Source organism: Eulemur rufifrons, chromosome 29 (genome assembly GCF_041146395.1).
Source record: "Eulemur rufifrons isolate Redbay chromosome 29, OSU_ERuf_1, whole genome shotgun sequence".
NCBI lineage: Eukaryota > Metazoa > Chordata > Mammalia > Primates > Lemuridae > Eulemur > Eulemur rufifrons.
The window spans coordinates 87,578,862-87,591,565 of record NC_091011.1 but is presented as its reverse complement, the minus strand read 5'-3'; the positions used below and the strand labels follow the sequence as shown (position 1 = coordinate 87,591,565).

General features: G+C 42.7%; 1 protein-coding gene and 1 non-coding gene across 2 annotated transcripts; both read right to left on the bottom strand.

Moving 5' to 3' along the window:
- Nucleotides 1–3,552: 3,552 nt before the first annotated feature.
- FMC1 (formation of mitochondrial complex V assembly factor 1 homolog) lies at nucleotides 3,553–8,372 on the bottom strand. The gene is made up of 2 exons (XM_069462572.1): nucleotides 7,686–8,372; nucleotides 3,553–4,015 (listed from the first exon to the last, which is right to left on the bottom strand). Exons 1-2 carry the CDS (start codon nucleotides 7,821–7,823, stop codon nucleotides 3,812–3,814), a joined length of 342 nt encoding a protein of 113 aa, XP_069318673.1. The 5' UTR covers nucleotides 7,824–8,372; the 3' UTR covers nucleotides 3,553–3,811.
- A 99-nt stretch (nucleotides 8,373–8,471) lies between these two features.
- TRNAR-CCU (transfer RNA arginine (anticodon CCU)) lies at nucleotides 8,472–8,544 on the bottom strand. The gene has a single exon. It is a non-coding gene; the product is annotated as a tRNA-Arg (tRNA).
- Between the last annotated feature and the right edge of the window lie 4,160 nt (nucleotides 8,545–12,704).

Genomic DNA, 12,704 nt, shown 5'->3' with positions numbered 1-12,704 from the left:
ATCTGCCAGGCAGCTGGACATACAGGTCTTCAGCTTGGGTGGGGGTCCTGAACTGGAGTTATCAGCACACCGAGGATAACTGAAGCCATGGGAGTGGAGATCACCCAGGGAAAAGCATGTAGAGTGTGAGGTAAAGACCTAGGTCTGAGCCCTGAAGGAACACAAACATATAAGGGATACACAGAACAGAAAACTGAAAACAAATGGCTAGAGTGAGAGAAGAAAACAGAAGAATGTGCTGTCATCAAAGCCAAGGGAAAAGGAGGGAATGGTCAACGTCAAATGCTTCCTAGAAAACAGAAAAGAAATGAATAGGATTCACTGGGTTTAGTGGCCTCAAGGTCATGTGTAATCCTGTGAGGCATTTTTGGTCGAGTGGAGAGGCAGAAACCATGCTGCAGTGCATTGAGGGTGAATGAGCAGTGAAAAATGCAGAAAATGGATACAGCAACAACATGGTTTACTAACCTCAAAATCAGTATTGCTGAGCAAAAGCAGCAGACTCGAAAGAGTGCATACTATATGGCTGCATTTGGATAAAATACTAGAATAACCCAAAATCATCTATGGTGACAGCAAGCAGGTTAGTGGTTGCCTGGGACCAAGTGTGGGGAAGGGGGATTGACTGCAAAGGGGCACAAGAGAACTTTTTGGGGTGATGGAAATGTTACTTAGCTCTCTTGGGATGGTTATTACACAAGTGCATTCATTTGTCAAAATTCATTGACCTGTACACTTAAAATGAGTATATTTATTATATATAAATTTTACTTTGATGACTTATTTTCTAAGTTTTTAAAATGTAGCAAATGAATATAATTTATTCGAGTCATTGAATATATTCAATTTATTTGTGAAGAGAAACAAGAGATGGTAGTCGCTTAAAAAGTAGTTGAGATAGAGGCAGAGTAGTTGTTTTTAGAAGGAAGATCCTTGAGCATATTTAAATGCTAATAGGAAAATCCAGTGAGAGGGAGTTGAAGTTAAAGGAGAAGGGGTAAAAGCGACAGCAAAGTGAAGGAACAGGATAAAGCGTGTATCACATCAAACAAGAGTAGTACGGTACCATGGTGCCAAAACCACAGGATTCCCTAGTCTGGGACCTTCCCAATGTAGAAAGTATACTGCTAATATAGTTTGTGTTCTAAAATCAATTCTTTCTGACATTGAGTTGAGCTGATTCTTGATGGTGAGACTATTAATAGGAGGTACAGGTTGATTATATATGGATAGAAATGGCCTGAGCAAATTATTTAAACCATAAGACACAATATAGCTATTCTTCTGAAGCCTGGTGGCAGTAGGGCTTAGAAAAGGGCTCATGATAAAAGGAATGAGAATAAAGTAAAAAGGTGTAAACAGGCCAGGCACAGTGGCTCACGCCTATAATCCTAGAACTCTGGGAGGCCAAGGCAGGATGATCACTTGACCTCAGGAGTTGGAGACCAGTCTGAGCAAGAGTGATAACCCTCTCTCTGCTAAAAATAGAAAAAATTAGCCTGGCATGGTGGCAAGTGCCTGTAGTCCCAGCTTCTAGAGAGGCTGAGGTAGAAGGATCGCTTGAGCCCAGGAGTTTGAGGTTGCTGTGAGCTAGGCTGACGCCACAGCAATCTAGCCCAGGCAACAGAGCAAGTCTCTGTCTCAAAAAAAAAAAAAAAGATGTAAGCAATAAGGTTTTCTTTTTGTCAGGCATTCATTTTGTACTGCAAATGTTTTATATGAACATTATTTTCGTTTATTACAACCACCTGGTTGGCATTCCCATTTTATAGAAGAGGGAACAAGTGCTGGTCAACTAACCTGCCCTATATCACACAGCAAATAAATTATAAAGGTGGGATTAAAAACTAAATCTGTATGATTTAAAACCCATAATAGACTGGGGATGTTGGCTCACGCCTGTAATCCTAGCACTCTGGGAGGCCAAGGCAGGAGGATTGCTTGAGGTTAGGAGTTCAAGACTAGCCTCAACAAAAGTGAGACCCCGTCTCTACTAAAAATAGAAAGAAATTAGCCAGACAACTAAAAATAGAAAAAATTAGCTAGCCGTGGTGGCGCACACCTGTAGTCCCAGCTACTCGGGAGGCTGAGGCAGGAGGATCGCTTGAGCCCAGGAGTGTGAGGTTGCTGTGACCTAGGCTGATGCCACTACACTCTACCCAGGACGACAGAGTGAGACTCTGTCTCAAAAAAAAAAAAGGAAAAAAAAACCTTGGGCTTCATTTGGCATTCCTCTTTCCTCACTCTTCACATTCAACCAGTCAGCAATTTCTGCTCCCAATAGCTCTGATAGCCTCTTGCCCTCTCTATCTCCACTGACTGCCCTAGTTCAAGCACTGATAATCTTTTTTTGGCTGAACCATTAAAACAGTTTGCTAAATGGTCCCTTTGCTTCTAATGTCCTTAATTCTTCAAATAAAAATTATTCTGAGAACTGGCAACACTTCTTTATCTCTGACCCCTTTATGGCATATGTGTCAGTTTCTTCTGGTAGATATGTACTATAATCTCTTTCCTCCTGTACCGTAAACTCCTTAAGAGTAAGGACCACGCCTCATTCATCTTTGTGGTTTCCAAAGCACCTTCCACAGTGACTTACACATAGCATGTATTAAATAAATGTTTTAAAATGCATAGCTCAGTTAGTTCCACTCACTAGGAGTACAATCTCAACAACAGAACTATTCATAAAATATTTCCAAACACTATCTCTTTCCTCTATGAGATTAACATTAAAATAATAGTATTAAGAGGTCATATAGCCATTTATTCAATTGAATGGATCAATAAAATAGAAATGTTTAATATACTTTTAGATTTGTTATTAATATCTGAAGATATTTTACTTTGGTAAGAGTTAAGAAAGCAAAAGGATTAGGATAGGTTGATGTTTTGACTCTTTTCACTCTTGCTCAGGCTGGTCTCGAATTCCTGAGCTCAAGCAATCCCCCCACTTGGGCTTCCCAGAGTGCTAGGATTATAGGCTCATGTGAGCCACCACGCCAGGCCCAAAGCCCAGGTTTTTTATTTGATTGGCCACATGCATGGTGGAGCCACTTACCAAGCTAAGGAACTCAAGAGGAAAAAGAATTTTATAAGATTAGGAAATAGAAGATGTCAGTGTGCTCATTCCCTCCCCTTCTCCCTGGACTTCCTCCCTGTGGGCTACAGTTGAGCTGTGGCCATTTCCTCCACCAGAGGGCCAGCACTTGTCAGCCCTACGGAGATAAGGGCTCCCCACTGCTGTTAGTCCCTCAGCGTCACTATCTTGACCTTAATTCAGCCTAAATCTTTATGTATCCCTTTAATTCTCCTCAGTAACCCTATTTGAGTATGCCAACTATTTCCTGCCAGGACCCCAACACATCATATTTGTATATTTTTAAAGAAGGTTTCTAACTGTTTGTAAATGCATAGGAAATATCTGGAAGGATGCACATCAAACTGTTAGTAATGGTTACCACCTGGTAATGGGAGTAGAAGAGAGGAGGGATGAGGGACAAGAAAAGAGGGTTTACTTTTATTTTATAACATTTGAATTCCTTAAAACAAAAGGCTTGTATTATTTTTAAAATAAAAAAACTAATCATTTTAAAAGTTAAGAACATCAATCAGCCTAGTGTGAGAAGTTCAGTAAATACTCTGAAAGTAAAGAAGAAATCTCCAGTTAATTCCCAAAAACCATTCCATCAACAAAATTACAGGGAAAAAAAAACCCCCTAAACTTTAAAAAAAATTTAATGATAAATACATATTGGCAGAAATGATTAAATTCTCATATGAATGCAGCATCCAAGGAAACTCTCCATGTTCATGGCTCCCAGCCCTTCCCTCCAGGCTGATGGGGCAACTTGAGACCCACCAAGCCAGCAGACTCCTCCACTGAGCGCTCACCCTTGCCATGAAATTCTTGATGAAGAGCCACGTGTTCCCGGATGCTGCGCAAGAGGCAGAGATAGGTGGCAGCTTGGAAATGAAGCTCATGTTGGGCTCTGCATAACTTCTCACTGGTGACCTGGAGAAGTAGCAAGTCAGAAACTCCATTAACACCCCAGATACAGGTCCACAGAGAAAGAGTTAAGAAACTAGCATTCTCTAGAGTGAAAGTAAATTGCACAGAGGAATTTACAAACATGTATATGTGTATACTTAATACACTTATAAACCCACTCTTTAATTGTTTATTACGAAAGCTGACCTCCAGTTAATCAGAGGATTTTTAAAAGGAGTTTCATTGAATGTCCCTATATTTTAATACTGAAAGAAGTCATATAGTTTCAACTCCTTCATTTTATAAATGAGGAAACTAAAGCCCAGAGATACTCAGTGATTGGCTAATGGCAGAGATGATCATTTATGTCACCTAAGGAATATAATATGGAACTTTCTCCATTTCAAACAAATGAAGAACTGCTTTAGTTTATGTTTCTGTGGCTTTGGTTAATGTGGCACAAACCTTTTATTTCAATGAAAATTGAAAACTTATCTTGGCTGAAACGTAATAGCTTTGTCTTCAATAGTAACAAATGAAAGTTTTATATATAAAATCTGCTTATATTCATATTACTTAATTACACAGTCAACCCTCCGTATCTGTGGGTTCTGCATCCTTGGATTCAAACAACCTCGGATCAAAAATAGAAAGAAACAAGAATGTTTGAGTCTGTACTGAATATGTACAAACTTTTTTTTCCTTGTCATTCCCTAAATAATACATCAACTATTTACACAGCATTTACATTATATTAGGTATTATAAGTAATCTAGAGATGATTTAAAGTATACAGGAGGATGTGCATATGTTCTGTGCAAATACTATGCCATTTTATGTCAAGGACTTGAGCATCTTAAGATTTGGGTATTCTGGAGGTGGGCAGGAGGGTTCTGGAAGCAGTCCACCACAGACACTGAAGGATGACTGTACTTGGCTTTCACAATTTACTTATCCATCTGAAAAATCCAGATTCTAATGACTTTAAGAAGCTAGAAACTCCATATCCATTCTAGAGTTCCCAATGATTCCAAACTTGTTTTTTCATCATACTTAACTTTGAGATTAAGTCAATACACTGTCTTTTACTTGACTGGATTTGTATTCTGAGGTTGTGAGAAAGGAACGGTGAGATGGGGATGTGCACATAGCCTTGAATGACTGAAGGAGCCATGTCCAAGTGTGGATTAGTCTCCGGGCACCACTGCCTATATGATCCCCTTTCCTTCCCTATATGAATATCTAGGACTAGAATCTGAAAATTAGAATGTGTGGTTTAAGATCTGCAGATCACATGTGTGAATGTGGCACTTATTAGCTGTTCAAACAGAATTCATCTGGTTTAATCAAATTTAATTTATTTTTTGAGATAGAGTCTTGTTCTATTGCCCCCAGCTAGAGTGCAGTGATAGCATCATAGCTCAGTGCAAACTCTTGGGTTCAAAGGATCCTCCTGCCTCAACTTCCTGAGTATGTGGGACTACAGGCACACTCACCTCACTATGACACTCACCTGGCTAATTTTTTTTAATTTTTTGTAGAGATCGGGTCTCACTATGTTGCCCAGGCTGGTCTCAAACTCCCGGCCTCAAGTGATCCTCCCACCTGGGCCTCCCAAAGTGTTAGAATTACAGGTGTGAGCCCCTGCACCCAGCCAAATTTAACTTTTTAATTAAAATTTTATAAGACTTTCACATTGACACCAATGTCAAAGTATTAACAAACGGTGGCATCCATTTCTATTATATAAACCCAAATCTGTAGTATTTGAAACAGGAATTGTAGGTTAACGTAGGATAGGAGAATACTGATCTTGATTTGGCTGAGCCTGAGTCATGAGAGGTCGGGAGAAAAGGGTCAGCAGCATACAGGACACAGTAAATGAACCACGGAGACCAAAAGAGACCAAATACATTGAACACGATATTTTCCCGAAAGAGAAAGCAGGGGTTCCTCCCTTCTCCTTAGGGAAAGCATAGAGAAAATAGGCATAGACCGTCATTGAGTTAGCTCTGAGCCAAAATGGAATAGAAACCATTCCCCATATCCTCATATGCATTCCACACAGTGGTGTTTCTAGAATTTCTAGCATGAATTTCATATGGATTTCCAAGGAATTTCAGAGCCATTACCAAGTCTCTCTCAAGAGTAATGTTACTTCCATAAGGCACAACTATTAATATAATCATGTCACCTCCTTGCAAATCTTAGAATGGCCTCTCATTACACCTACAATAAAATTTAAATTCCTGCCTACCTCCTCTTCTTCCTCACTTTACCTCCACACCCTAAGACTCAACCATTCTCAACAGTCAATTCTTCTCCTCTCCAGGCTTTCAATTCTGCAGCTTTTATACCTGGATCTTCAACTTCCCTAAACCCCATTTACTTGCTAACTACAATTGATCCTTCAGGTCCCCAATTAACTTATTCCTGAAAGTGTTCCCTAACCACCCCTTCTTTATACCGCGGCCCCCTGATGTCTACACCTCTAGCACTTACTTGTCCTAAGTGCTTCATTACAGGCCTCCTCGGGTGAACTATAAGCTGCTTAAATGACAGGACCAAATGCATCTTATTCTTCGTGTTTAGCCCAAGTTCCTAGCCTAGTCCCTAACATTGTGATTTTTTAAAAACTAGGTGAATTTTAGTTCCAAGATTTTGCATTCTTACTTCCATGGCTCAGAAATTCAGTCAAGATGATGGGTCTCCCTTTTTCCATATTGCTCAAGGATACGAAGTGTCCTTCCCTAAAGCCGAAGCTTTAGGGACTCTCCAGTTTATTTCTGAGATAGGTTGCAACTTCTTTTCAAGCCAGATCCATAACGCCAAAGGCAGCAATTAAGTGTAAGAATCCTATTTGGGAGCCTGGTAACCTAGGTCCTAGTTATTGTTCTACGAGTCTTTGCACAGTTCACTGCCCCTGAGCCTCAACTTTCCCCATTTGAAAAATGAAAGTATCTTCCACTGGCTTTCGCCTAAGGGGTATATGGGTGGGTTTCACGATGGTATTTCCCAGGGGATGGCCTCCCGCATGTTTAGATTTATATGCTACAAGTAAAAAATATTTCTGGTCATATACCAAGCTAATGCTTTAGCTGATGGTACAACCTCGTTACAGGTTTCTAGCCCCGCTTTACAAGGCACCATTTTCTTAAGTGGTGCAGGGGACTACAACATAAATAAAACAGTTCCTGCTCTTTAAGAAGCTCCCAATATTCCTCACCTTCCTACAGTTTTTTTCTGCCTCAAAAAATTGCTTCTTAGAATAGTTCTTCTATAGGGTGAGGGTGAGCAGAGCGTTGGATAGACGCTGTGTCTTAGTCTAGTGGCGCTCCTCCCTTCACCAAGCCCATCTTCATTCTTTCCCCCTCCATTTCCTCCATTCCACTTTCCTCCCACTTTCCCCTCCGCACAGGCCACAGACCAGCCAATGAAGTCTTTCGGGGCGGCTCCACCCCTCCGGAGGACAGGAACGACGTCCCCAGGGCGACTTTGCGCCCTACCAGGCCTTGGTTGGTCCCTGGGTGGAGGCCTGAGCATGGAGCCTGGGCTTGAGTTTGGTCCGCGCAGGGCTCGGTGGAGGTTCGGCCTCAGAAATGCAGGAGTGAAACTCAGCGCTCCCTACCCCCGCCCACACCCCACTCTTCCTCCCTTCCTGGGACGTGGAGCACCCGGGACATGGCTTCCGTACCCGATGTGCACGAAAAGCCTTCATGAGGTACCGATAGGCCGCGGTGTCGCGATAGGGTCGGCCAGTAGCTGCGTTCAGGTAGCGCAACTCCCGCAGAAGGCCTCGCAAAGTGCGCGCTGGTGACCCTAAGGCCGCCATTTTCCTGCCCTTGGATCCCGGTTCCTGACAAACCCCCACTAACTCCGTCACCGCGCGCGCGACCACTCCCCCCGCGGCCGGGCGCTTAATGGTACGGTCGGATCCAGACTACCGGCTTCCCCTATCGACTGACGAGCAGTGGAACGTCTCCCTTCCCTACTTTTACCAAGACATATTAATGGAACGCCGAGGGGCGCCCTGACGAGTTAAGAGAAAAGCAAACGAAGGCCGAATGTAATTGAGTACCAGGTCCTGAAACCCTGAGAAAGGATGGCGAGGGGAAAGGAGGTCCTTTCTTGACTGCGTCATTTAAGACGCCGCCAGGTGACCGACCGCTGAATCTCCGGAGGACCGGGCCTAGCGGGAATGAGTGTGGATTTGATGTGGAACACGCTGAGAAGATATTTCTGTAATGATTTCTAGAAGAGATATCAAAATTCAGCATACTGACAGACTTCTCAAAATCCCTACGGGACCTAAGGCTCAGAGGAAGGAAAAGAAAAATGCTGGTTCTCGAGAACTGCACCCCAACATGTAGTAAAACCACACACACACGCTTCTCATTTGGAAAAAGTAAAATTAAGTTGGCAGATTTTGCTATAGTTGTTTAAGAAAAGAAGAGAGAATTTTAAACACAAAAGGCAAGTCCACCCCAGATGGGACTCGAACCCACAATCCCTGGCTTAGGAGGCCAATGCCTTATCCATTAGGCCACTGGGGCTTCTGTGAACGACGCGCTTAAACAACGTATTCAATTTTTTTCCTCTTTGGTACGTCATCGTCACTTAAGTTTCTTTTTACCCTATCCTGGGAAACCACACCTAACACCAAGACGAAGGGCCCGGCATGCTGGGAGTTGTAGTTCAGAGAACAAAAGCCTGCGTTACAGCTCCAAAGGCTTTACCCGCCGAACACCACCGCTACGAAGGGCGCAGGACGGGCGCGCGCACGCTTTTGTGTACGCGCATGCCTGCGCAGTAGCCCCCGCGCCTGCGCAAAAGCGGGCATGCGACGTCGCAGAGCCGAGCTCGCTGGGCAAACTTGCCGGATCTTCGAGACTCGCCCTTTGAGCTTCTGCTCCGTTGCGATATTACCGGAAATAGCCAGGCCCCTTCCGGTGTTGCGACTTTCCGGGCTTAGCTTCATTCCAGCCGGCCGTTAGGTGGCGCGCGCATTGGTCAGTTTCTGCTTCCGGTTGAATGCTTACGCCATTTCCGCAGAGCGTGTGACGAGTTAGAAACCTCTTCCTTGTCCTTTGAATTGGCGGGTCAGCGGTAGATATGGGACAAAGGGAAACTAGTAGTTAATTCATTAGGAATTAGTTAATTAGAAGTAATTAGGAGTTAGTTCATTTTCTGGTTATGTTCTTAATTGTATACCTTGGACAAGTCACTTCTCAGAGTCTCAGCGACCTTACCCTTTGCTTAAAGTCTGTCAGTGGCTCCTTGTCTGTAAGCTACAATTCAGACTACTTAAATTGACATACTGGAGTCTTCTTAAGTTGACCTCCACTTACATCTTAACCTTCATCTTTCACTATTTGTTTCTTGCCAGCCTCTGTTCCGAGTATCTGAACTCTCATTGTCTCTTCCCAGCCACACATTGCGTGTTATTCCCTCTGCCTTAACCGTTTGTGTTTATAATATATTCCTCTTTACCCTTTCGGCTTCAGCTTACTCCGGAAGTCTAGGTTAGATGCTTCCCTAGGCCCTTCAGGTCAGTATGGCAAGATTAAGATGATTCACTTCACCTCCTCCGGTCTCCTGTTGCTCCCTTTATTTACTCTGTCATACATAACTCATCGTGCCATATTAATAGTTATCAGTTTCCACCATCAGACTGGGAGATTGTTCAGCTCAAAAAGTCCTGTGCTTCCAGAAAAGTGTATTCGGTCACCAGGCTGACTCCTTAGTAGGATAGTCATGACAGCTTAGTCTAGGGCTCCTAAAGGGCCTGGCACCTTATGGCTCCAATGGCTAGGAGACATGAGCTATTGAGTAGGAATGACAAACACTAATGGAACACTAGTGGTACATTAATGAGTAAAGCAGAGTTGGTGGGAAACCTGGTGAACTGGAGAGCACCTAGCCCACCCATCCAGGGGTGGCCACTACTCACCTCCATTGACTGGTACCATTTAGGAAAGCAATTTTTGTGGGTTTTTTTTTTTTTTTTTTTTCCCCAAGAAAAGCTAGAAGCCTTTCTTTTTTTTTTTTTTTTGAGACAGGGTCTCACTTTGATACCTAGGCTAGAGTGCAGTGGCATCATCATAGTTCACTACAACCTCAAACTCCTGGGCTCAAGCCATCCTCCTGCCTCAGCCAAGTAGCTGGGACTACAGGTATGCACCACCATGCCCAGCTAGTATTTCTATTTTTAGTAGAGATGAGGTCTTGCTATGTTGCTCAGGCTGGTCTGGAACTCCTGGCCTCAAGTGATGTTCCTGGCTGGACCTCTCCAAATTGCTGGAATTACAGGCGTGAGCCACCACACCTGACCGGAAGTCCATTTTTTAAAAATGCTATATCTTTCTTTCTAAATATCAGCCAATAATTTTTTTTTTTTTTTTTTTTTTTTTTGAGACAGAGTCTCACTCTGTTGCTTGGACTAGAGTGCTGTGGCATCAGTCTAGCTCACAGCAACCTCAAGCTCCTGGGCTCAAGTGATCCTCCTGCCTCAGCCTCCTGAGTAGCTGGGGCTACAGGCATGTGCCTCTATACCTGGCTAATTTTTTCTATTTATTTTTTAGTTGTCCAGCTAATTTTCTTTCTACTTTTACTAGAGTTGGGGTCTCACTCTTGCTCAGGCTGGTCTGGAACTCCTGAGCTCAAACGATCCACCAGCCTTGGCCTCCCAGAGTGGTAGGATTACAGGCATGAGCCACTGCGCCCAGCCTATCAGCCACTAATTAATACTGGTAAAGTACTACATGCCAAACAAAACTCTTAGCTCACAGACTTCTAGTTTGTAAAGAAAGAAGGAAGAAAAAAAGAGAATAAGAGGAAGTTGAGAGAATGTAAAAATACATGCTGTGCCTACTTCTTCAGGAAACAAGTTGCTTTGGTCACCTGGCCTTACCTTTTGGAAAAGAAGCTCCTGAGAATAAATATAAACAGTAAATTGATTTGTATTGACTTAACCTGGGAGATTCTGTTCAAAAGGCAGTCTCAGTACAAGTATCTCTTCAGCACCCTCAGCTGATGACCACACTGGCTAAATTATGGAATGAAACCACAACATCTTAACCTTCTGAAGTTTGTTTACCTTTTTGAATGTCTCCCACACTTTATGTATTTTCAAATGGTGTTTTCAGATAGTACTTTTGGGCCAAACTTAACTTCCTTAAGGTGAACGTACAGTTATAGAATTAAATCACCCAGCAGTTTGGTGCCTCGCTGGCTTATCATGATGATGTAATATAACTCACTGGGCCCAGTGGGACCTGTGTGTGGTTCAGCTTTGGTCTTTGGGGCTATCCCTGAAACAGTAGATCTCTAGAATAGAAGCTGCAAGTGATGTCAGCCTTGTTCAGCGATGGGCCACCAATATGGCATATTGTATACCTGATGATATCCTGAGGCAGCTCTCTCAGTTGCCTCTATATTTCCAGTAATTGAAAGAAGGAGATCCCATAGACCCTCCATGGAGGACAGTGTTGGTCTAAGACTCTTAGAAACCCAAACAGTTTACTTGTTTAGTTCCTATTCACTATGCTTTGTTTGTTATATGACTTGAGGAAGATTATATGATTCACTAAGGTGAAACCTGAATATCAGGTCGTCTCTGCCTAAGCATCATGAATGTAATGAGAATCATTTGGTAAACTCACAAGTCTGAATTGATTCAAATGAAATGGAAGTGACCTTGGAATTTAAATAGGTGCTACTCTCTTGTATGTGAGGAATCTTAAGCTCAGTGAATTACACAAATTCATTCTGCTAGTGACTTGACTACCAAGCCAGTGCATTTTGTTCTTGTTACATGTGACTTAGGATTTCATTGTGGCATCAGATGAGGATAGGGAACAGCTTGCCATGGCATCCTGGCCACCTTGTCTTTCCATGCAGGCCATGTAGACTGCAGTCGGGCAGCCCCAACATCTATTTCCCCACTTTTGGGTAGAGTGCCCTGTGATTGCTCCTGATGCAAACGGAGATGAGCCAGGTAAAAGCTACCATAAGGCAGTTTCTCATCTCTGTTTTTGGGGAAACTAGTACCAGGTCATTTCTCACCAATTGCTCTAGTTTCAGTTGAGCACAGAACTTTCCATTTCACCCTGATAGTACAGCTGCAGACTTCTGTGTAAGTCTATAAAACTGCATGACTATGGTTTAGATTTGGTTCCTCCATGGCTGAGTGATCTACCACTGGAGGTATCTATCATCTGGCCTCTCTGATTCAGTGTCATCCTTTTGGACTGGGGAGATGGAAGTGGACACCATGCTGATCTTGCTTTTGCTGTCCATATAAATAATAAACTGTCTGAATCCAGTGGACTCGTCATCTCCTTATTGATTGAATCTATGGAAATTTGGCAAGCCAATCTAGAAACTACTGCAGTGTTAGGCACTGAGCTATTGCTTAGGGACTGCTCAACCACTGGAAAATGAATTTGAATGTAAAAGGAATGACATTGCACATTTGGAGTCACCCTTGATGGGTGAATAATAGAAATCAACTGGTCACAATGTCTATCAATGGCAATGAATAAAGAAAATGTGGTATTCCATACAGTGGAATACTCCTCAGCAGTAAAAAGGGACAAACTACTGACGTATGCAGTAAGAATCTCAAAATCATTATGCTGAGCAAAACGAGAGACACAAAAGCTACATAGTATATGATCCATTTATATGAAATGCAAATTATAGTGACAAAAAA